The sequence below is a fragment of the Caretta caretta genome, chromosome 11 (assembly GCF_965140235.1).
Source record: "Caretta caretta isolate rCarCar2 chromosome 11, rCarCar1.hap1, whole genome shotgun sequence".
Lineage (NCBI taxonomy): Eukaryota > Metazoa > Chordata > Testudines > Cheloniidae > Caretta > Caretta caretta.
In genome coordinates, this window is record NC_134216.1 from 60,483,005 (window position 1) to 60,509,200 (window position 26,196).

General features: G+C 40.3%; 1 protein-coding gene across 2 annotated transcripts in view; it reads left to right on the forward strand.

Annotated features, from left to right (window-relative positions):
• The first annotated feature begins 3,420 nt into the window (after positions 1–3,420).
• BMPR2 (bone morphogenetic protein receptor type 2) overlaps positions 3,421–26,196 on the forward strand; it is a 176,892-nt gene continuing 154,116 nt past the window's right edge. Inside the window, exon 1 of one of the 2 annotated variants that reach the window (XM_048870355.2) lies at positions 3,421–4,542. In XM_048870355.2, the coding sequence (XP_048726312.1) occupies positions 4,467–4,542 (76 nt within the window). In that variant the 5' untranslated portion in view covers positions 3,421–4,466. The remainder of the gene's footprint in view (positions 4,543–26,196) is intronic. The other variant, XM_048870356.2, reaches the window with a different exon arrangement.

Genomic DNA, 26,196 nt, shown 5'->3' on the forward strand with positions numbered 1-26,196 from the left:
TAAGAACCCTAAGTATTAATTAATAGCCCAAACCTACACCCATTAAAATCAATGAGACTTTTCCCATTTATGCTTCAACAGCAGCAGGTTCAGGCCCTTTGTTTTCAATATACATCATATATAAAATTACTGTAATTTTCTTTTACCATCTAAGCAATAAATGTGCTGAGTAAAACATATTGTTAAATTCTTGGTTTTGGTGAACAGGGTGGAGCTATCCGCTATTCTACTGATGGGCATAGCTAGTCAGAAGGCATGCTATGTTTTCAGGTGCTTTTGCTAAGCCAGGGAAGAACATCATTTTTTTCATCCCCATGAAAATATTGGCTGTAATTTTTTTCTCTCTCTTTTGGAGGTAAAACTATTTTTTAGGTTATTTCCTGACAGTTCCATTTCCACAAATAAGAGGAAGGACTGTTGTGTGGTTAACATGTGGTTGTAACTCTGAAAAGTGACAGTAAAAAATGACAATCTGGGGTTCTATGCTTATTGTCTCTGACTGACTTCCCTATAATATCTGCTCACCATTTGTACATAATAAATTTTCTGATACCATTTTAAGGTACTAGACTGGGAATCTAGAGACCTGGGAGCCTGATTCTTCATTCATCCATCCTGGAATTTAGGATAGGAACGGGAGGAAAACAAAGATGGCTTTAAGCCATTTTTGTATTCCCTCTATTCTGGGGCCCAGCATAAGTTATAGAAGCCTTGAGGTTGGACAGCCCTTACATGGTGACCCCTTGTGTGCAGAATGTATTTTTAAGAGGCCTTTTCCATCCCATTTAAAGCTCCTTTAGAGCAGTATAAAGAGGCCTTAGGGTGACAGACAATCAGGGACTAATCAGATTCTAACCCCAGTTTTACCACATACTTCTGAGGCCTGATCATCCCTTCAGTTGTGTGTGATAGAATGATCAGGCCCTTGCTGTGACCTTGGGCAAGTAATATAATCTCTCTGTCCTACATTGATTTTTGTGTGTGTGGAAATCTCCTGCTGTTTTTCTACCACCTGGGTAATTCCACTGTTGCTAGCATCAATGGATGAACTGGTGTAGATTAGAGCTAGAGCAACAGCGGGAGAACTTCACAAAAATCTTGGAGTAGACACAGCCTTTGTTTCCTTATCTATAAAATGAGAAAATCTAGCACAAGATTTGTGGCAATTTTTAGGCTAAATTTATTAATGTTTTAAAATGCTTTCAGATTCTCAGATGGAAGTCACTATATAAGTAAAAAATATTAATAAGAGGACAAAGAAAAACAAAAAATTTTACTTAGGTACAGTACAAGCCCTATACAATATATTAAATGAAGATATAAACCTAATTCAGAAGTCTGAGGATATTCCCACTTGTATTTATTTATTTATCATTATTATGAAAGTGGTGTCCATAATTCCCAATCAAGATCAGAGGTCATTGGATTGGGTGCTGTACGGGCACATTAAAAGACAATACCTACCCTGAATGTTACAAATGTTTTGCAGTAAGTTAAATCTTAGATTTGAACTACTAGTCAATGTTCCTGTGCCACTGATTCCCTTTTAGATTACTCAGTACTCAATCTTCTGAGTCAGTAAAATCTAAGAGGAAAAAAATGATTTTAAAACATCAGAATTTCACTGAAAATTGGATGCTGTGCCTGAGATGAGTTTCCTGTCACATCTGATATATAATTTAAAAATATTTTAAAATTAACAAATAATGTAAAATCAAGTAATTTTGTGTATTGATTTGCTGTTCCTAGTTGTGCTTCTTAATATATCAATATTATATTAATGCTGGGAAATAATTATTATTTGTTTCAAATGGAAAATATGCTTGACATGCTTAGACAAAAATAAAGTGTCTGCATTGAAGAGTTTACATTCTAGAAGGTAAAAAGATTATATGCAGAGGTATGAAGAGCTTAGTGGATTTGCTTTGGCTTTCTTATTTTAAAAAAGTTTTAAACTCACTTCTTTTAAAGATCGTGGAAGAGGTGTTGTTTTTTTTAAGTGACTGGAGTGGGAAGCAGTAAGCTTGGTGAACTGGCTTGGGAAGAAAATGTAATGCAGAGAGATGGCAGGATGGAAGAAAGCATAGACACTGGTCTGAGGGAGAGCAGAATAAGGTATTAATATTGGCATTGTGGGTGATTCAAAGGGTTTGATGGGGAACATGGCATCCAGGATGTAGGACAGGGCAGAGTTTTCAAGGGCTTGGAAGGCCAGGACTAAAAGTTTAAAGTCGATGTAGTGCTTAAAGGTAACTACAAAGGAATTCTTTTGTAATCATTGGGGTTTTGCTCTTTCTTTGTTTTATGATGTAAGAAGATGATCTAAAGAGGTTGATTTTTGTTTTTTAAATACTTTTTTCAGTTTTTTTTTTTACTTTAGAAATATCAGATCTAGTCTTTCCTGGTTTTGCTGGAGGAGTGTGTGTGTGTGTGTGTGTGTGTGACAGATGTTTCTTATGAGGGTTCACATATTAGATGAAGGGTAGGCAGTTGAATTTGTAATAAAGATATCCTTTGTTTCAGTCAGTCTCCCCATCATTATTGTTATTACTGTTTGTGTGACAGAAGCACCTGGGAACTCCAGTCCAGAGATAGAGCCATACTGGTATTGCACTTGTGCAGGCAAGTAACAAAGAAGACTCTGCCCCCAAGAGTTTACAAAGCAGGTGCTGATGGATGCACCAGGGGGACAAACGTAGGTTGGGATGCGGTTGGGAGGATGAAGGTACAATAGAGCAATGTTTAGCAGAAGTGTCCTCACTGCACTCCCTCTCCCAATGCCCAGGGAGGAAAGAGGAGCTTCACAAGGTGGCCAGGTTAAACTCCAGGCTCTGATAGTGTGTATGCAAGAGCGTGCACTCCAGAGGCAAAGAGCCCGCATAGAAAACGCCTTGCCCCTGCAGCCATGGATGTGAAGGAGCAAGAATATGGCTGTCTTGTTCTTTTTAATTTCTCACTACAGAACATGGCGTTGAAACATGCCTGTGGGGGAAATCTCAGCCAGGGGCTGCTGCACACGAGAGAGAGCGAGCTCCTGGCCTGCAGAAGATGCTTTCAAACCGTGCTCCGCAAACAGCGCTGCAGCTACTGCTATGAAGAAACCGGCCAGCGCCCCCTCCAGCCCACCCGCCCACGCACTTTTTCTCAAGGCCGCAATCTGGCAAACGCACAATTCTCCACAAAGATGGCGGTGCGGGAGGGGCGCGGCAAACTCCCCTGTGAACACCCTTCTTCCCCCCGCACAGAGACTGAGGGGGCGGTGCCGCGGCCCCTCTCTAGCTACCTGGAGGCCCACTCTATGATCAGGGGGCTCGGAAAGAGGGCGTGGCGTGCGGCGGCCAGCGCGGCCGTTGACGAGGCAGGCTAGGTACGAGGCAAACGGGGCGGGGCCAGGAGGGCGGGCGGTGGAAGAGGCGGGGGCCGGGAGCCCAGACTGGCAGTTAGCAGCGACTCCCCTTTGTGTCTGGGCTGGCAACGGGGCGCGAGCAGGAGCCAGCCGGGGCTGGGAGGCGACGCGTGTGAATCCCCCGCACCTCTCCTGGCCGAGCCCGTCTGTGGAGGGCGAGGGCAGGGAGCAGGAGCTGCCGCGCGGGGGAGTCAGCCTGTGGGAAGGCGCCGGGCTCCGCTCCCGCCCCGGGGGCACCCCGCAGCCCGGGACCGCCGGCGGAAGCCCCGGGACGCCCCTCGCGGGGTCTCTCTAGGCGGAGCAGCGCTGCCCGCCGACGGCGGGGGAAGGGGCGAGGAGGAGACGGGAGGAGGAGGGAGAGGGGCCTCTGTCGCTCTCCCGGCCGGCGGCGAGCAGGACCTGGAGCCTGAGCCATTGCTTAGCTGGAGGCACCCGGGCGGGCGCCCTCCCTTCGGAGGGGCGAGGGCTGCGCTCGAGTCCTGTGCGGCTGAAGAGCCCAGATGGGCCAAGGCGCAGCCTGTCCGTGGAAGTGACTGAGGGCGCCTCTCCTCGTTACGGAAGAGGGCGAAGGCAGACCGAGACCGTCCGCGGGATGGGAGGCGTCTCTGGCCCCCGTCTTCTTCAGAGCTTATTCCGCGTAGCCAGGGCCGAGTAAGGAGGCTCCAGAGGTGACCGTTGCTGTCGATTCCCCCTCACCCCTGGATATGTTTCATGCCAAACCTGGATGCTTCTTTGATATCGTGAAGTTGCGTGGGAAATAGTCTGGGTTTCCGGTGTGACCGCAAGAGTAGCTGCTCACCTAGGGGAAGGGAAATGCACCTGGGTTTGGAGACAAAACCTCCCTTTTCTATGGTCGTTAGAAAGAAGAGGAGCCAAGTCCCGAGGCATGAAGACAGATACGTGTAATGGAGTAAGACCTCAGACAGCTCCTGTCATCTGCCGTTTGCCCTTCCAGACTGGATTGTGATCCAAGAGAGTTTTAAGATTGTTTAGAAAAGGGAGGAAATTCCTCCTTTCGGTATTTTTTTCCCTTCTGCCTCCTTCTTTGGCTTCCTCAGGTATGAGTGCCTCTCTGCAGCACCTTTTGCGGGTGCTCTTGCTCTCCAGTGCCACCCTGCTGCTCAGCACTGCGGCTGGTAAGTAGCCACCGGGTGTAATATACTTGCCATTTTGGCAGAGGAAAGGGGGTGGGGTCCGGCAGTATTTCAGTATATCTGTGACCCATTAAACAGTAGTATGTGTGTCTCAGTGAAGTGTGATAATGGTTTTAAGTGAGGACCATATTTGAGACCATATTTTTAAGTGAGGACCATATTTGAGAATAAAACATGCTTTTTGTATAAAGGAACCCAATCTGCAGCTGAGGTTTATTTTCTCTTGGTCTGTTCATGCTGGTTATTGGCTTGTTCTCTCTCTCCTTTAAAAAAAAAAAAAAAGGATAATTTGGGGTGGTGGGTTTTTTTCCTATGAAATGTTTAACATCTTTGTGAGGTAATGCCAGAATTTTTAAAATACAATTTAATCACAAGAAAGAGCTATGTCTGCTTGCTAATGGGGTCTTTGGGCACAGCCATTTTTTATTTTACTAACATCGATGCTATTAGGGGCAATATAACTACAACATTTGATACATCTTTTAGGAAAAATGGACTTATTAATGCATATTTCTTGGAGTTTGAAACAGAAATGATTTTTTTCACAATTATGTTATTTATAGAATAGTAAAATAAGACGGTGATGAGGAATACTGCAAGATCTGAGTATACATAATGTTAAAGGTTTCATTTTCCTACAGTAAATCTAATATTTTTGAAAAAAATGCTCTATTTTAAATTTTTTGAAGCTCAGTGTTAGATGCACAGAACAATTTGCCATGAGATTGGAACAGTATATAGCCCTTGCATCCATTGGCTTTTGGTGATTGTGACAGATTAGCATGAGGGACTCTCTGAAGTGCTACCCAGGTTTATTAGGTGCTAATAGTTATTCCTCTGTTCTATATACTTTTAATGGTTTTTGGAAGATTCATAGTACCTTGGTATCTTTCTTTCCACTCAGAAACTAGTGTAGAATGCTCAATCTTCCCAGCATTCTTTTTATAATCTACTGTGATCCTCAGATATAGGATAATAGAGAAATGTGCAGTTTCTTGTGAAGATGGCATAAGAAGATTGGTAGTTGGTCACATCCTTTTTTTTTTTGTTTTTTTAAATTAATTAATTTTTAAATGCATTTTGGTCAGTGTTCAAAATAGTCTCTTTGCAAGTAGAATAATACTGTGAATTAGACGTGTTTGGTCAGTTTCTCCATTGCTTTACTAAGAATGGATAGTCTTCCATTTTATAAAAGGCTTTCTTTGGGGAAATATTGAACTGAAATCATTGATATGGAGCACTTTCCTGCATCAGCCTGACTTTTGCCTGTCCTTGACATTTAAGATCCATATCTACCGTGTTTTTCTGTGATAGCTTGGTAAGAGGATTTCTTTGAAGAATAAACCTTTCAAGGTCAAAAGCTTGGGATATTTCAGAGTCATATACATTTTAATACCAATTATCTAACCTTGTCTCTTAAATGTGAAACTTAAAAAAAATAGTTCTGTTTCTCATTTAATTACTTTGTTAAATGTTTATGAGTTAATTTTTCTTTGTACTGTTGAGAGTGAAGGTTTAATAGTACTGATCTGAGCCAGGCAGGGGATGGGGCAGGTGCCTACAAGCCTACTTAGTGAGCTTCGCCAATTTCGCCTCAATTCTGACCTGTCATAATCACTGCTACTTCAGTCCTGGGTTTGTCTTGTACAGACTGATAATCATTTTCACATTATGGCTGTATAATACTTCTGCTGATAATATGTACAATACAAAAGTTCTGTACAGCTTAAGTCTCGATGACAACCATGTTGAAGAATGCGCTAATGTTTTGAGATTTTGCTAATATAACCATTCTAAAGCTTGACTCTAAACAGTGTATTTCAGAAAAGAAACCTAGGAAACCATACTACGTGAAGGTCTACCCTTATATGTATGTGAATGACCCTCTCCCCCACTTCCCTGAAACTAGGAGCTGTGCATTCACATCTGAGTGTATACTTTTGGCCCTGTGCAGCTCTGAAATCCTTCATTAATGTCCCACAATATGGCTGACCTAGTGAATGGATAAGACAATAGTAGGTGAAATGCATTGTTGATGATTGTGAAGTAAGGCACAGTGAAGGGAAAATTTTAATTTAAAACTTTATAAGGCATATGAGTAATTGAGTATCAACTTAGGAAAAATATCTAGGCATCCTTCAAGGACAGCTCAGTAAAGACCTTTGCAGCTATAGTCTAAACAAGGAAAGATCTTAGGAGCCTAAGAAATGGGGTGGAACATAAAACAATGGCATTAGAAGTCTATGGTTCACTCTTATCTGGAATACTGTATGCAGAAAAGGAGATGGTAGATAGGGCACTTCCTGTCCATTTAATATTTGAAGGGCTTAATTTGCTGTGGGGTAAGTCCTCGCGCCCCCCCCCCCGACTTTTCATAGGTCTATATGCTCCATGATATCTTCCATTTCTTGCCCCCTCCCTTCCCCCCTGGACTTTGCAGGGTATAATATAATCACATATAGTATTCTATATGCTGACACAATTGCCCCTCCCCCTGTGATTTTTCTTTTCTGAAATGACACCTGAACCTAATAAATATGTATAACTGAAGACTCAGAATTCTTCCTGTCCAGTCATAGTGACGAAATCTGCCACCTTCCTGTATAAAATCTCTACAGATCTTAAGTGTCCAGTATTCTTCTATTAAACTTGTATAGCCCTCCCTCTAAAGAGTAATGCTACTGTGAGGGGAAAAAGTCTCAACCAAGTGTTGATCAAGCTTTTAAAGATGACCTGGGAAGGGAAGGGAAAAATTGGGCTTATGCCACTTTTATTTAGTTTTATTTTGTATAAAGAAGGCTTGACATTCTTCCTCACACTTCTTTTCTTTAGAAATATCAATCATATTGAATCTTCCCCTTTTTTTGTTGGAGGACTTTTTGGATGACTCTTATATCCTGGGACCGTAATTGAAGAGGAATGGGTATTGAATACTTGAGAACTTTTCTTGTGTGGCTTTTGTTAAAGCTTTTGTTTTGTTTTTGATAACATTTATTTAATAGTCTGAATAAAAATCACTTCCCCTCTAAATCAGTCAGTTTCACTACCTTGGTATCCCTGATGTATAATCCTCAAGAAATTGCACTTCAAATTTTTTTTTCCATTGCTAAAATCAGAAAATATTAGAAAAAAATGGGTTTGTGCCTTTTTAGGACATCTTTAAGAAATCTGTTGGTCTTTATCTGCATAGTTCTTTGTCTCAATTATTAATATTAAAAAGCTAAAGTACTGTAAAGTAATGATTGAAGTATTTTTAAAAGCAATTAAAATAATGTTTTAAAATTTTAAAATGAATGAATTGGGGCAGTCTTGTCTTGTTCTGCTTAGAAAGTTAGCTTCCTCAGTGTTTCAAAATTTTAATCCCAAATGTGAAATTGTGAGAGGTGGGACAGATTGGCCATTAAATTCAATTTCTCTAGTGACCAGTATTTCTGACTCATGATCTAAGATGGTGTCCTCCTGTGTGGACTATTGATCTTGTATATCAAAGTGGTTGCCTGAAATCATCTCTACTCCAGATCCCTGCTGTTTTGCCATAGATGTGCCCATTGTTAGGGCCCCATCAAATTCACAGCCGTGAAAAATGTGTCACAGACTGTGAAATCTGGTCTCCCTTCGTGAAATCTGGTCTTTTGTATGCTTTTACCCTAAACTATAAGTGTGCATGGGGGAGACCAGCGTTTCTCAAATTGGGGGCCCTGACCCAAAAGGGAGTTGCAAAGGGGTTGCAAGGTTATTTTAGGGGAGTCACCCTTACTTCTGTGCTGCCTTTCAGCGCTGGGTGGCTGGAGAGCAGTGGCTGTTGGCCTGGTGCCCAGCTCTGAAGGCAGCACCTCATCAGCAGCAGTGCAGAAGTAAGAGTGGAAATACCATACCATGTATTACTTACTTCTGTGCTGCTGCTGGCGGTGGCTCTGCATTCAGAGCTGGGCTACGGGCCAGCAGCTGCTTAGCTTTGAAGGCAGCACCGCCACCAGAAGTAGCGCAGAAGTAAGGATGGCATGGTATGGTATTGCCACCCTTACTTCTGTGCTGCTGCCTGCAGAGCTGGGCTCATCAGTAGCTTTCACTCTCCAGCCGCCCAGCTCTGAAGGCAGTGCAGAAGTAAGTGTGGCAGTACTGCAACACCCTCTGCCTCATAATAACCTTGTGACACCCCCCCACCCCCCACCCCCAACTCCTTTCGGGTCAGGACTCCTACAACTACAACACCATGAATTTTCAGATTTAAATAGCTGGAATCATGAAATTTATGACTTTTAAAAGCCTATGACCGTGAAATTGACCAAAATGGGCTGTGAATTTGGTAGGGCTCTGCCCATTGCCTGTGGCCGTTGGATCTTTCCTTTCTCATTTGAGTAGTAGTCAGGAAATCCAATTTTTTATGGTTAGAGATGGGAACTTGTTCAAAAGGAGTTAGTCTGGCAGACAGAACCACTCTACTTGCTTGAGGGATACAATTGGTACACTTGAGGGTAGGTTAGTACATAAGCCCTTCCCCCACATTAAAGTAGGTATTGATTAACTTTTCTGAGGCCTTACTCTGAATGTACCAGCCCCTCCTTTAATGGTGATTTCTGTGTGTCAGCTGTGATTTCAAAAGTCATGTTGCCAAGGCGCCAGAGAACAGAGCAGTGCTTCCTTGAGACAGTGCTTCTGTGTGAATGGCCCTGCCCTCTAGACATCCAGGGGTAACTGGGTAGCTGAGTCTCCTGCTTATTTTGATCTGATATAGGGAAAACTTCACTACTTTGCCCTGGACGAAGAGATCAGGGGAATTTAGCTGAGTTTTCCTTTTTCACTGGAGCCAAGCCTCTGCGATGTTTGCTTTTATTTTTTTGCAGAAGAGGGGTTGTCTGGCCTTGTTACTTTTTTAGCAAATATTGCCTAAAAGGGACATCAACTTAAAAAACTCACTGCTATTTGAATTTTTTTACATATTAACACCAATCTTTAATATAACTGAAATAGACTAGAGAAGAATATTTTCATCAAGTTTTTTTTGTGCTTTTTTTCAGCACTTTGTGCAGTCAGCTTCACTGTTTCCTCTGTAGAGTCAGGAAACCAGTACCCTTCTTATTTGTCTTTCATGCAGCAACAGGAGAGAGAACATTTTAAAATGTGATTGTGAAATCACAGAAATTAGAGGTACTCATTGAAGTGCTTCGGTTCTATACCAGGAGGCCTTGTAATTCATTCTTTAAGATTTACTAGATTTAAAGTGGATGGGTGTGCCTTAAACATGAATCCTCTTGGAAAGGTGCTAATACAATTTCCCTGGCCAGTGCAAAAGGGGCTTGTATGAATGGCTGCATAAAGAACATTGAGAACAAAATGCTTAACCTGGAATGAAAGAGAAACAGTTATGATGGATAATGGTTCTCAGCCTTATAGGAACACAAGCACAGCTTGTTTGCAGCTTTGACTGTCTTAGTAAGCATTTTGTCTAGTCCTCTGGATTTAGTGAAACTGATGCTCATTTTTCTTTTTCTCAGACTTAAGTCAATTTTATTTACCTTTATAATATCAAGAAAAGGAAGAAATCACGATAATCTGTTCTTAAAAACAAACAACCAAAAACTTGTTTAAATACAGCAGTCTCTATTGATATTTTTAGCATAAGAATTATTATACTAGAGCAGGCTAGTCCATCTAGCCCAGTATTTCGTTAAGTGCAGGTGCTACTGTGAGATGTTTCAGAGGAAGGCACAAAAAAGTTATGGTTGGCTTTTCCCCTAAAACATGAGGGTTTGTTATCAGTGTCAGTGGCAACTCCGTAAAATTATGTTGAGGTTTTGGAAGTAAAATAGGATTAAAAACACTTTGTTGTATGCCTTGGTTTTGTTTAATCTTCACATTTGGCACAACAATTCTTCACAAGATATTTGAATTTTTTATAAATCTTTCAGTTAATATTACTATTCAGAGGATGTATTTTAAAAATGCTCCCCTCTTGCTCAGTTTCTGAATATTTCTTTGGGTTCTTCTAGCTAAACAACCAGTCTTGACAAACTCCAAATTTTTCTCACACACATTCTGATAACATTTTAGGCAGAGAGGCTTCTGAAATCGTAATATTAAACACTGAGTCAGTCTCTTTATTCTGGACGATCTAATTGAGCAATGCCAAGATGAGACAAATGTCAAATTCTGTCAGTTACTTCTGGTTTCTGGTGCTGCCAACATGATTCACCAGGTCAATTCCTCACAGAGTTTGGAGGCAGGCCAGGCAGCAAGTGGTATGGAGTGCCACAGAAGTGAGCAGAGTCTGGGTGCATGTGAATAAAGATGGAAGAGAGGTAGGCAGATTAAGAGGGAACTTGGAGGCATGAGGAGTTGAGCTGTGTTTGAGGGTAGAAATGTAGAGATGAGAGGGGAGTGAGGTTATGTATGGGAAGAATGTGGAGGTCTGCAACTGTGCAGGGGACCTGGGTCCTGATGGGATGGAGCCTAGTGCCTTTGCACTAAGGGACTGCTGTACAGATACTCAACTCCCTCAGCACGGCAAAGAGCTGAGTCGGTACTGCAGTGCTCCTCATGGTGCTGCCACATGAATGTCTCAGTGCAGAGGCTGGGTACTGCGCTCCCTTTCTTCTCCCTTGTGATCCCTTCACATCTTTGCTCAGCCTCCCTGTGTCTGAAATCCCTGCCCCTTGCTTGACTGACTGCAAATATGAGCTATTGGAAAAAAAACAAAATACAACACCATACTAACTGTATCTTGTCTATATAACACTACTGCAAAATTATAAACAGTGTCTACCAAAATGATAAATGCTATTAAAACCATTTCCATTAAAAAAAATCAAACATTTCCTTCTATTAACAATCATCCAGCACGATACACAACAACACAACCATTCGCTATGAATCTACACAATATGCACTTATCAACGCAGACCCAATTCAGTGTCATGAACAAATACAAATAATTGTAGGTTGCAAGGGTTGGATGAAGATTTAACTAGTTCTTTTGCAGTTTTGTTAGTGGTATATGCGCTTGAATAACCTTAACCTGGTTGTTAATGAACTTTTGGGGGCTTAACCCTTAAAATAAGATTTATTCCCTTCTCTCTAATGCACAAATCTGAATGTGATCTGATCCATTCATATAAACATCAAATCTTTTTAAGAATCCTACTGAGCTTTTGGCCTGTATATTATGGCAATGAGTTCCACAGGGTGTTTGTGTTTTTTCATTTATCAGTTTCAGATATATTGCCTTTCAATCTCATTGAATGTTCCCTTATTCTTGTATTATGAGACTGTAAATGATAAGTAGGGGCACCTGACTTATGTATATACCCTTCAATATATTATATTCCTCATGTCCCATCTTAGTCTTCTCTTCTCCTTAACCATTCCCAGTTTTTGCGGTCTCTTATACTGAAATCTCTTTATGTGGCTAACTTTCATGGCACATTAGTGTACCCCTTTTATTTCTGTCCCATCTTTTATCACATGGGATTATCAGAGCTCAACACACTGTTCCAGGTCAGGAGTAAACAGATTTCTATAATAGCATTATAGCGTTTTCAGTATCTTTTAATCCTATTCTTTATGTATCCTAATGTTTTTCTTATTTTTTGACTATCACTGCACATTCAGCAGAGGTTTTCATTTCTCTCTATGAACACAAGGATGCTTGGATTACTTTCCTGAGTGGTTATGGTTCATTTAGGATCCAACATCATTGACTATATTATATAACATGGGGTCCTGGTATTGAATGTTTAGCCACCTACTGTTAACCTTTGTTGGTGCTTTTGTTAGTTATGGACTGATTTTATTCACAATATTATGATATTCTGCTGAGAGAGAGATTGGACAGTTTCTGCAGAGCTTCTTTAAAGAAAGTGCGCCAAAACTAGGCCAGTGTTTTTTGGTAGCAGGTACCCCATTCGTGTACAAGTAGGCTTTGCTGATTGAAGAAGCCTCTTCTGCATTTCTGGGGGGTAATAGGTGCAGTGTGTTTGTTTTTTTTTTTATTTATTTTTTGCTTTGCAGGCACAGATTTAGAAGCTCTTATTTAGGAGTCAGATTCAAAAGCTCTTATTTATTAGTTTTTAAGATTTTTAGCAATCTTTGCTTTTTATTTTTTTGTGCTTCTCAGAGCTGCAGTATATTTAGACTCTAGTTGTGAAACACTTACCAAATATATCATCACACATCCAATTATTATGCTTTTTCAGTGATCTTATCTGTTCATGCAGAATCTGTACTCGAGACCAAACATTATAAATATAATTTTCCTTTAAATGTAAAACTTGCTTTGAATATATCACTGTCAAGGTTCCTTCCCCACTCTGAACTCTAGGGTACAGATGTGGGGACCTGCATGAAAGACCCCTTAAGCTTATTCTTACCAGCTTAGGTTAAAAACTTCCTCAAGGTACAAACTTTCCCTTGTCCTTGAACCCTATGCTGCTACCACCAAGCGTGTTAAACAAAGAACAGGGAAAGAGCCCACTTGAAGACGTCTTCCCTCCAAAATATCCTCCCAAGCCCTACACCCCTTTTCCTGGGGAAGGCTTGGTAAAAATCCTCACCAATTTGTACAGGTGAACACAGACCCAAATCCTTGGATCTTAAGAACAATGAAAAAAGCAATCAGGTTCTTAAAAGAAGAATTTAAATTGAAGAAAAAGAATCACCTCTGTAAAATCAGGATGGTAAATACCTTACAGGGTAATCAGATGCAAAACATAGAGAATCCCTCTAGGCAAAACCTTAAGTTACAAAAAGACACAAAAACAGGAATATACATCCCATTCAGCACAGCCTATTTTACCAGCCATTAAACAAAAGGAAATCTAATGCATTTCTAGCTAGATTACTTACTAACTTTTTACAGGAGTTCTGAGCTGTATTCTTGATCTGTTCCCGGCAAAAGCATCAGACAGACATCCCCCAGCTTTGAAAGTATCTTGTCTCCTCATTGGTCATTTTGGTCAGGTGCCAGTGAGGTTATCTTAGCTTCTTAACCCTTTACAGGTGAAAGGGTTTTGCCTCTGGCCAGGGGGGATTTAAAGGTGGTTACCCTTCCCTTTATGACCATCACTAAGACTCTTTTCTCCTTTTCTGTTTATTTGAAGACAAGGATGTTACTTATTCAAGGATTAATCTTCTGCTTGCCATTCTCTAATATAGCTTTTAATTTAATTTTTAGTCATTCCTCTGAGCTGGGATTGTTACATAGTGGCAATATATTAATAATTAAATAAAACTGAAAATTGTAGCAGGCATACTTTCTTGAATTGTGTAATCTCCTAGGTTAAATGGGTGAACCTTCAGAATATTGGAACTACCAGTGCAAAGTAAATACTCTGATAATGAGCAGTTCTTCTGTATAAAAGTAATATTTTAATTGGCAATCAGATTAAGAACAAAAACAGCTATTTAAGGAAGTTGGTATAGATACCATCACAGTATTAGTTTCTTATGTCTGAATGTTCTTAAAGCTCTTCTCTTACATCTATATTGGAATAAAAAAAAAAACCTGTGGCACTGAGTCTCAAGAGCCTGGGACAGTTAACTAGGGTTTGGAGTGGGGGGTTGCATGGTTTAAAAAATAGCAGTGTAGACGTTCCAGCTTGGACTGGAGCCTGGGCTCTGAGATCCACCCCCCTCACCAGGTTTCTGGAACCTGGACTCCAGCCCAAGTTAGAACGTCTACACTGCAATTTATAGGCCTGCAGTCCGAGCCTCGCAAACCCGAGTCAGCTGTCCTGGGTCAGCTGTGGCCATGCTGTGGGTCTTTTATTGCAATGTAGACATAAATTTCCTGCTGTAATCACTTGGGCAAGAAACTGCAGCTAGAGCAGCTGCCATGATTGAAATAGATATGTATACTTCATGTCTCCTATTTCTGTTGTCAGACAAACTGAGTTATAGTACATACACTGATGGCTGGTATTGTGGGACTGGTTTGTTTGATATTTTAGTAGGACTTAATTAAGAAGCTAAAAACTTACTCATAATACTCTGTTCATATTGTGGTTTGTGGACTAGTACAAAAGCATCTGGGAAACTAAATGGGTGGGTAAGATCTGAAAGCAGCTTATTTCTACAGTAGTATGAAGTAGGGGTTTGGATGCTGAAATTATTTCCAATATCCTGCCTGCTATTTTGTTGGCTTTGTATGATTTCTCTGTACAGCACATGAGGTAAAGTCCCTGACACTGTTATGAATTCTAGATACTGTAGGGACATTTTATAATAAACATAGCTACTTTTGTGAAGTATAGCTATGACCTGTGGGTAACAGACAAGTATACTAATCTGTTACTGCTAAATTATAATTTTAATATTTGCAAATTAGACACTCACTTTATGCTGACATATTGAATCGTTAGTACCACTTTCCTTTTTTCAAATAGTTCATCTAATACGTATTCATTAAATGTAAATTATTTAACTTCTCTATGCCGGATTTGGCTTTTGATGTACATCTGGCTTAACTGAAGTGTAGTTATTATACAATCACACTATTGCACCTAACAGCAATTATTTGGCTACCCTCTTTCTTACAACATCGGTCTTACCTAATTGTTTAAAATATTTACCTGTATGTTTCATAGTAAATTTACAAGAGTTAAAAAGGTAAAATATTTTTTTTGCTTCCTTTGTTTCCTGTCAGAAGCTCTTGGTCCACATATTGCTAATGATGTTGTTAGAAGCTTTAATTTCCTTCATTTTAAGGGTAGGCTAGTGAAATAATGCAGCATGTTTTGCATGCAAAACAAACAAAACGAACCCTTGATTATTTTTGCAGCGCACTAAAATGAACTTTGCCTCACAAAAATTGTCTAGAATATGCACAGAAGAGTACGTGGTCTAAGTATGATGTGACAGCAAGAGAATTTCAGAAACTTACAGTAGAAGGATGAGGAAGGAGAATATGCAACTATTCAGTAAGGAACATCTTCATGGTTCCACAATTAAAATATATATATATATATATATATATATATATTTTTTTTTTCAATAAAAAGGGAGGTAGCTTGGCAAATGACTTTGAGTGGATTCCAATGGAAGAAAGCACAGAGGTATTTGTAAGAGTGGATGATGAAAGGGATGTTGTAATTGGTGTCACTCATGGAGTGGCAGGGTCCAAGGGGAATACTGTCAGGCTGTGTGATGTAGAGCCTTGACAGAAAGCACAAGAAGTTAGGACTTAGGGCAGGTCTATACTACGGCAGGGATTGACGCTCTGAGATCGATCCATCAATGGTTGATTTAGCGAGTCTTGTAAAGACCTGCTGAATTGACTGCAGATCTCTCTCCAGTCGACCCCCTGTACTCTACCCTCGATGAGACGAGTAAGGTAAATTGATCGGAGATTTTCTCACGTTGACCCACCGCGGTGTAGACCCCGCGGTAACTCGACCTAAGGTATGTTGAGTCCAGCTACATTATTCATGTAGCTGGAGTTGTGTAGTGTAGGTCCACTTTACCATGGTAGTGTAGACATAGCTATAGTGTGTACTGCTTTAAGGAGCCAGTTAAAGGTTTCAAAAGGGAGCTGATATAGTCAAAATGTTGGACAAGAAAGAGGATTTTGGCAGGCATGTTTTTGGATGGATGGTAGAAAGGCTAAATTAGTCACAAAAAACACATGAGGAGGACATGATTAGGGTATGGAAGAGTGATTGGATGTTGAGATAGGAAGGAAAGACTGGATTTTTTTAAATACTGAAGAGAAAAGAGTGAGAGAGTTTCATTGTGGTCAAATTGTGGCGTGAAAGGGAGAGGGGAAAAGCTATGGTGGCACCCCCTACCTACTCCTAAAATCTAGAGAAATGAAGATGACATCTTCAGTGCTTTTTTCTTTTTATTGTTAAACTATCTGTGTACCCGTGAGAGATGAAACACTCCACTTTTATCCTTCCCTCAATCATGTCTTCCTTCCCTTAGTCACCAAACTTTTCCTTCTGTTACATTCCTGATCATCTTGCTGGTTACCACCCAAGCAGTATGCTAAAAGTGCATTGATAAAATTGTGGTGTGGAGGGGGAGGGGTTGAAGCAACATTATCTATTATTTTGGGAAGGAGCCTGCAAGTGGGTTAGGCTAATATTCTAACAGACAAGTTATGTGAGAAAATCTGGGATTCCAACTAACTACAGTAGACCAGCGTATGCCCCCAGGAACCCCACATGAATGGACTGTGTGTGGGTGGAACTCTGTGTCTGGAGGGTAGAGGGAGCCGGGCCTGGGCATGTTGTGCTTGGAGTGAAGAACAGGCAGCCCTGTGCTGAGTTGGGTGGAGCGAGAGAGGATTTATGTATTTTCCCTGCAGTACTTTTTGATTTTACCCAAAAAAAGATAATACGGCCTGGAAAAATTGCCCTTTAAGGAAGGTTGTGACACGGAGACCCATTTGTGGTTCACTATTCTGTGTCATCAACTCTTGTCAGGCCTGACATGCTTTCTACACTAACACACAGTTGTCATATTCTATATCTGAAAAGTGTCGTGTAAGATGATATTGGAAAACTAGTAACTCGCTGATAATTCTTGTGTGGTGTATGCACAGGGCACGTACAGCGAGTTATGTGTATATGCTAGAATGGCGGTTCTCAAACTGTGGGTCAGGACCCCAAAGTGGGTCACAACCCCGTTTTAATGGGTCGCCAGGGCTGGCTTAGACTTGCTAGGGGGCAAAGCTGAAGCCCAAGAGCTTCAGCTCTGAGGTTACAGGCCCCCTGCCTGAGGCTGAAGCTCTTGGGGCTTCAGCTTTGCCCCACCCCACACCTGGGGTTAGCGGAGCCTGGGCGGGCTCAGGCCTCGGTCCCCACTCCTGGGGTGCTGTAGTCATTTTTGTTGTTAGAAGGGGGTCGTGGTGCAATGATGTTTGAGAACCCCTGTGCTGGAATTATGTTCTTCAGATTTGTTTGGCAAGCAATACCTAAGCCCAGACTGCTCTAGACAAAGGAATGTGTATTTATTTGTCTGACCAGCTTGTTTGTCTGGCAGAGACAATGAAATACATTCTGTACCCCGAAAGATAATGGAGCAAATAATTAAGCAATCAATTTTCAAACATCTAGAAGATAATAAGGTGATAAGTAGCAGTCAGCATGGATTTGTCAGGAAGAAATCTTGTCAAACCAATCTGATAGCTTTCTTTGACAGGGTAACAAGCCTTGTGGATGGGGGGGAAGTGGCAGATGTGGTATATCTTGACTTTAGTAAAGCTTTTGATACTGTCTCGCATGATTGTCTCATAAACAAACTAAGGAAATGCAACCTAGATGGAGCTACTATAAGGTGGGTGCAAAACTGGTTGGAAAACAGTTCCCAGAGAGTAGTTATCTGGTTCAGAGTCATGCTGGAAGGGCATCATAAGTGGGGTCAGTTCTGGGTCTGGATCTGTTCAATATCAGTTATTTAGATAATGGCTTAGAGAGTACACTTATAAAGTTTGCAGACGATACCAAGCTGGGAGGGGTTGCATGTGCTTTGGAGGATAGGATTAAAATTCAAAATGAACTGAAGAAATGGTCTGAAGTAAATAGGATGAAATTCAATAAGGACAGATGCAAAGTACTCCACTTAGGAAGGAACAATCAGTTGCACACATACAAAATGGGAAATGACTGCTGAGGAAGGAGTGCTGCGGAAAGGGATCTGGAGGCATAGTGGACCACAAGCTAAATATGAGTCAACAATTGCCCCCCCCCCCCCCCCAAAAAAAAAGTGAACGTCCTTCTGGGATGTATTAGGAGGAGTGTTGTAAGCAAGACACAAGAAGTAATTCTTCCGTTCTACTCCGTGCTGATTAGGCCTCAATTGGAGTATTCTTTGCATTCTGGGCACCACATTTCAGGAAAGATGTGAACAAATTGGAGAAAGTCCAGAGAAAAGCAACAAAAATGATGAAAGGTCTAGAAAACATGACCTATGAGGGAAGATTGAAAAAAAAGTAGGTTTCTTTAGTCTGGAGAAGAGAAGACTGAGAGGGGACATAACCGTTTTCAAGTACATGAAAGGTTGTTACAAGGAGGAGGAGGAGAATTGTTCTTCTTAACTTCTGAGGATAGGACAAAAAGCAGTGGGTTTAAATTGCAGCAAGGGAGGTTTAGGTTGGACATTAGGAAAAACTTCCTAACTGTCAGGGTGGTTAAGCAGTGGGTTTAAATTGCATAGAGAGGTTGTGGAATCTCCATCATTGGAGATTTTTAAGAGCAGGTTAGACAAACACCTGTCAAAAATGGTCTAGATAATACTTAGTCCTGTCATGAGTGCAGGCGACTGGACTAGATGACCTCCTGTGCGATTCTGTGATTTACATAAAAGCTATCATGCTAACAAGGGGAGGAGGTAACAACATAGCTATCACTAGCAGGGGAGAAACTAGCACAAAGTCTTCATCAGACTTCATGGCATTTGTTCCCAGCAGGAGAAAAAGAACTCTATCTAAGAATACATTTCCACAGTTTATTGATCTATAAAGACAGGGGGTTCAGACCTCAAAGCATGAGTTCAATCAACCAATTATAATACATGAATATTGTATACAAAGTGTATTGAGTAAGGTCAATTATGAAAGTTGGTGACATGCTGATTATTGATATTGTGAAATGTGTGTGTTAACACTGTATGAGAAATAATGAATACTTACTGATATTATGCTTTTAAGTCTGTGACCAAACACGGAGATAAACAGGTTTTCCCCCAGACAAGAGGGAAGGGAGCTATCTACTGGTCTCCAATGTGTAAAGTAAGCATAATGAAATCAAAACAGTGGGTGTCCTATTAGCATGTGAATCAGCAGGGGAATGGGAAGCCCGCTGGAAGGGAAGAACAGCATGATGTCATCCTGCCTCTTTAATCGGGGTCAATGGACTCTGAGATATATAAGGGGAAACAGAGAGCCATTTTTGCATCTTTCATTTAGGATGACAAGGGAAACCCACAGAATTATAAGGTGTTGAAGGTCCTGACTGAGAGAAAGTCACCCATGTCTGGAAAGCAGAAAGATTGGTAAGAAATCTGCCTCGAGCTAACCCTGTAGCTTGTTGAGTTAAGTCTTAGCCACTCATAAGAGTATTTTATTTGTTTTTGTTTGTAACCATTTTTGTCTTTATTCCTTGTACCTGAATTCACTTAAAACCTATCTTCTTGTTAATAAACTTGTTTTACTTTTGATTGAAACCAACCCAGTGACATGTTTGAATTGAAGTGATTGTTAATGCCAGTAAAAGTAGTAAGCTGTGGTTTAGTCTCTTTAAAGGAGCAATGAACCTTATTACTCGTCTGAGTATTCCAGGAAAGGGCTGGATAGTTCAGGGCAGACGGTTTGGGGAAAGTTCGGGCCTGGGAGTGTGTTGCTGTCACCCTGCAAGTAGTAACCGAGATTGGTGGAGACCAGTGTGGGGCTGTTGTGTTGTAGGCAGGCTGCCAGGGTCAGAGTGCTGAACATCACGCAGATGCTCAAGGAACTGCACGGTTGTCTGCTGGCTTTTGGTGTCTGAGCTCTGAGCTGCACCAGCAAAGCATTTAAAGCACCAAGGATTAAAGGGCAGGTGTTGACGCAACCTCTGACTGGTCTGGTTTGATCCCCAAAATGTCACAGATGTTCTTAAAGCATCTGCATGCAGAAGGAGTCCTTGGTAGGGCCGTGCCACTGGAGCCATGCAACTCAGGATGGAGTTGAGGAGCTGCTAGGAGCACAGAGCCAGTGAGGAGGGACAGGGACAGGATCTACATATGGGTTGTATTGTTCCCCTGGTGGGGAGGGGTCATAAAAATTTGTGGGGAGAGATCTCTGTACTCATGCTACAGGGTGCCTAACCTTCCTCCTTGGCAGAAAGATCAGAAGATGCTCAGTGAGGGGAACGTTCATAGATTTACAGATACTAAAGTCAGAAGGGACCATTATGATCATCTAGTCTGATCTCCTGCACAGCGCAGGCCACAGAATTTCACCCACCCACCCCACGTTGTGGAGATTTCCTTCGTATAATCCCGTTTCATTTCATGTGGAAGTGGTGAGGCATAACCTTTTTAATTTTCATTGTAGCTTGTGCACAGACTCAGGAAAATAAATCTGCTGCTCAAATCCATAGTCATGAGCAGCATGCAAACCTAAGTCATCTTTCAAACATCACTTTGATAAGGAATGGCAGAGGTAAAATATTGGCTCTTAACTTGCAAAATGTATAGATATTTTAAGTATTTCTACACTGAAAAACCAAAAGAAGATACTATTAAACAACAGATTACAATGCAAAGAACCTGCATAATCCAAAATTATTATTTGTAGATATTTATCCTAGTTAGTGTATCAACCTTTATATTAAATGACATAAACCAATCACTTTTTCGTTGGAAATAAACTTCTCCCCTAAACTTGTTGCAGCATAATTAAGAATGTTTAAGATGCTCCACAGACTATGTTGTAACTTGTCTAAGTGGTTGAATTCCTGATGGGAGTTTTAAAAATAATACATATGCAGCAGTCATTACTTTTGTAGTATGAAGAAGTGAACTGCCCCTCTTTCGTAGCGATCCTATTCTTTCTGCAGGTCTGAATGTATATGTATTTTATGTATATTTATGTGCCTTTGATATGTTTACTTATGTAGTATTTCTTACTATATGTCAACTTCAATAAAACAAATAAGTTAAAAATGAATTTAAAAATATACCTTAGAGCTATAGCTTTCATTCATAAAGACTCATCATGAAATGTGTTTTCATCACTAAAGTTAATGAACATTTTTCACTTCATACAATCACTCTCAATCTTTTTATAAAAACATCAGTGCATAAGTAAACTTTAAAAAAAGATCCTTAGCAGTGCACATAATTCAAGCTTTAATCAATATCATATTAAACAAGGAGAGAGCATGGCAAACAGCCAAATCATTCTTTTGTTAGATCAGTTGGTTGGTCTGAATTACTGGTTGTGCTGATTCAGAAGGAAACTGCAAGAAAACTTTTGAATAATTCAACTGTTTCTCCATTACAGGGATGCCAATTTATACAACTTCAGCTAGGTCATTCTGTCAGCATTACTATTATGGGCCCATATTTTGATCTGTTTAGGGTTGAACTAAAAACTCATAGCCTAGAGTACTTTTTCTAGAAGATTAATCAAAATGTATTTGGTACAACAGTTGTTTTTTTTTCCAAATGCTTTTGTGACCAGTACTGCAATATAAAATAGCATCTGCTTTTTTCAGCATATCTATTCTCTGTATGTCTTTATACCTTATGGATTTAAAAACAATTTTTTATTACCCTTACTCCTGTAAGGCTAATACAACTACAGATGATCAAGCGTTTTGTAGTGATACCATGAGGGGGAAAAATGTATAATGTGTTTTTAAAAATCAGTTAAATTTAATCTAGAACTACAAACACTGCTATGCACTAATCAGTATTGTATATTTAATGATGTTGCTACAGGGCAGAGTTAGGGTATTGGGGTGTCTTAACATATTTGATTTAAGATTAACTCTAAATTTCCTATGTTTGAAATGTTGTTTTTAAGGATAATTACAACATCTCTGTAATGACTTTATCATTAAGTTACTGATATATATACAGCAGTTAATTTCAGAGGTGAGATGAACCAAATGTAGGTCTCAATTCATAAATTTAGGGTTTGATAAATTCTCATTTTCACTGGGGTAAGGGGGTACAAATCGCAGAAGTGGTTGTATTACAAAGAGGATTCATCTTGGTTGGCAGTTTGTGTGCTTTTACCTTTCCCTTCATTAAAACGTCCCCCAAGTGCTGTGCTGGTTAATTTTGGGCACGCAGATGGAGTGGAGGACGCAGTTGCATTTAATCCCCTCCAGGCAGACTTTTATTAGCAGAAACAGTAGGTACTGGATTATATTTAGAGCCCTGTTCGGATACAAAATTTGTGTCCACATCTGATCCGCAAACATGGTCCTTGCATATCCTCAGATATAAAGTAGATTTTCAGGGCTCTAATTACACTGGCAGAAGCTGATGTATTCTAAAGATGAAATAAGCACAAATTCAGTTAAATGAAAATCACTAATTTTACTTCAGGTTAAAATTAGTTGTCTTGGTAACTCATTTCAACATTCCTTATGTTTTTTTTATTAAAAAATAAAAATCCATTTGATCTGCTGTTTGGTTAAATACTTTATTACCCTTAATCCTAGGTTAGGTTTAATATGAAACTTGAATATTACATTTCTTTATCTGTAATAGACTTTCTGACATGAAAATCTCTTTCAGATATTTTTCTTACTATGGAAAGCTGAAATTAAACTAATTCTAAAATACTTATAAACCAGCCAATTATCTGCATCTATTTTATTTGATACCAAATTATATTTTGGAATTCTCAGTTCTTCCCAATGCTGTTAGGGTAGATTTTGGATATTACTGAATATGCCATATATATCAGGAAAATCTCGCCCAAAATCAAATGGTTAACCAAATAACTGAGGATGTGAATTTTTTTTTTTTTTGAAGTCATGGTGTTCTATGAACTCTCCTTTTTCAGTGTATTAGCATTATTGCATATTGATGTTTGAATCTTTTAGCTTTTATTAGTGTCTCCTGAGAGAAAGATAAGTAATACACATTGACTTTGACTCTTGGACACTATTCATGTCCAAGGCTTCAGTTGTGCTAAACTTTAATATCCTATCCAACAAAATATTTGGATCAACTGATAATAGAAACTCGGATCATATCTACAGATTTCTTCCCCACTCTCAGTCAACTCATCCCCTCTGATGGTAATGTGTTTTCATTGTTTTAGCTTAGTTCAGACACTTGGCAAATAACTTTTTTTGTGAGATTGAGGTAGGTGGGAAGACTAACTCCACTGCATACATGAAATTTAAAAAACAAACCCTTTCCTAGTGGACTTATACCCTGTCATAAACTATTCCCATGGTAATCATAGACTGGATTCTTATTCTGTTTCTGGCTGTGGTGCCTAAACCCAGTTAGAGCATAATTTAATGTAAGATTTCTCCAAGGCTTACAGAAGAGTTAGTGGAATATATAAAATACCATACTGCCATATCAAAAGATGAAGACATATAGGAGATTTAAGTTATGAAAAAAAATTAATCTGGTTACTATAAGAGTTTTGATATCATTAAAGGTGGTGGCACCAACATTTGTAATGGAAATACTGACATTTGCAGGGGCCAGGTGGAGTAACTGTTGTTCTCTATCCTCATCCTTTCCCCAACATTAGTCTTCATTTGCCTTCTTAGTTCAAAAGCTTAAGAGCAAAAATTAATTGAAAACAAATAATCAAAATGCATACAGTGCTATGATTAATATTTTCAATGCGCAAAAGTCAGGAAATTGAAAATTATCGATCCCATAGAAAGCCTTATTTATTCTTTGTGTGGAGGGATGCTGGAACAGTTTATGGGGAGGGGGTGCTGAGAGCCATTGAACCAAACTGTAAACCCTGTATATAATGGAAACCACTTCAAGCCAAGGGGTGCGGCAGTTCCAGCACCTGTGTATGTGTGTGTGGTATCACATGTTGCTGTATATGTTAACTTAACTTAACTTAAATATAATCACATACAGAAGACACAATACAATAATAAAATTTAATAATCACATACATTAAAACATTAAATTGCTAAGTCAAGCACTGTAAAGTTAGGAAATGCCAGGATTTAGGTTTTGTGCAAGTTTAATTTTTCTTCCTTTTTCATCTGTATTATGTTGGTCTTTAATTATATAACATACTTTTTTTTTTTTTTTTTTACCCCTCCATAGGGCCCATATCTCATTTAGTTTGCAAGGCTGAGGGTGCTTGGGGAATGAAGTTGCTGTTAAATATTTTATTCTCATTATTCAGTTAGTGGTTATTGCCTTACTACATGTTGCCCACTGTCCAAAGCTTGCCATGACTACTGTAATGCATGGTAGTCAAGGTGGGCTAGGGAGCAGTCCAGAGCAGCAGTCAAGTGGATGTGCATTGTCAGTAGCCAGGAGGTCAAACGGTATCAGACAGTCTGGGGCAATGTTAGTATTCTCACTGGGGTCAGTAGCTGGAAGATCCAATCCAATGGGCCAGGATAGCGGGTTAGGGAGGCAAGGTCAGGTGTGGCTGCAGGGCAACAAGTTATGGTCCAGCAAAGTGACAGTGCAAGGCGGTCTAGGCAGCAATCAACAGCCAAATGGTCTGTTGCTCACACAGCTTCCTTTTCCTGTTGGAGTCTTTATATAGTCCAGGTATCCAGTGAGAGTGCTGCCTGTCCATCTAATTAGAGGCCTGGAGCGTGGCTGCTGTGGTTCTATAGGACTTTAGCACTAAGGCTGTTGGTCGGGGCAATGGTTCAGTTCACTGCCATGGTGCAGTGAATAAGGATGCTGCCTAAGGACCTGGTGGGACTCGATCCTTACAACTACGGAATTAGTAATTTCCTTTTGGTCTTCTCTAGGGCCCTTGTCACTACAGTATCTGAGGGCCTTACAGACATTAATGAATTTATCTCTACTGTGAGATAAGAGAGCACTATTGTCCCCTTTTTACAGATAGGGAAACTGATACAGAGACTTAGTGGCAGAGAAGGAATTAGAATTTATGATCTATTGTTGACTTCCAGTCTTGTGCTCAGGTTATACTTCCTTACTGCCAGAGATGCTAAGCATCCATAACTCCCAGTCCAGTTGCAATTCTGAGTCCTCAGTGCTTCTGCTTATCAGTTCACAGGTGTCTCAAATTGGGCCCTAGGAATGAGGAACATTAGAGGTCACCTGCCAAATTTTAGTTTAAGTACTTGGTCAACATCACATCAGAAGATTGGCAGAGTCAGGGATTAAGACTGAGCTTTCCTGTGTGGTAGTCAGCAGCCTTAACTGCAAGGCTGTCCTTTTTCTTCCTTTACTCCCCTGTTGTGTACTTTATACATGTTCCAACTTCTAGAACAAATTAGACGAGCATTCTGTGCATCAAATGAGTCAGGGGTCCAGTGGAAAAAACAGTGTGTGACTATGTAGTTAAAAATGGTATAATTTTTTGTGTGCACAAGAAGGCAAATTAATGCTGCACAGGCAACAAAAATTTTGGCATTTTCCAACTTTGGAGTTCTTGACTTTGCAGCTGGCAGGTGCTAAGTGCTGTACTTTGAGGGAAAGTTTAACTGTATTGTGACAGTGTGGCCGGATGGCTGCAAGAGGGTCCTGGAAGGCCGATATATTAGCCCTAGAATGTTAAAGGCCCTTTTTCCTTCAAGCTGAGAAGGGATTACCTCAGGTCAATTAGGGATGCCTGAATACAATTAAGGGCTGCATGAGGCCTTTAAAAACCCCTCCTCTGGAGAGAGCAAAGGGGAGAATTTGGACGTATTGGACCTGCACTGGAGAATTGTGGGTAGGATCAGGCCAATGATCCGCTGTATGATAGTATTAGAAAAGAGGTAATTGAGGTGAATGGGATCCCGGAGGAAGGGAAAACCAAAGGGCCACAATTCATGATAAAAAGGGACCTATATAGAGTACAGGTAGTCTTCGGACTTACGATACAATTCGTTCCTCAGAATTGTGTTGTAAGTCAAAATCACTTTTTCCATAGGAATCAGTGGTATAAAGGGGGGATTTGTTCCTGAACCAAGGCTTAGTTCACTATTTTCACCACAGTAACTCAGATTTTTGTACTAAATG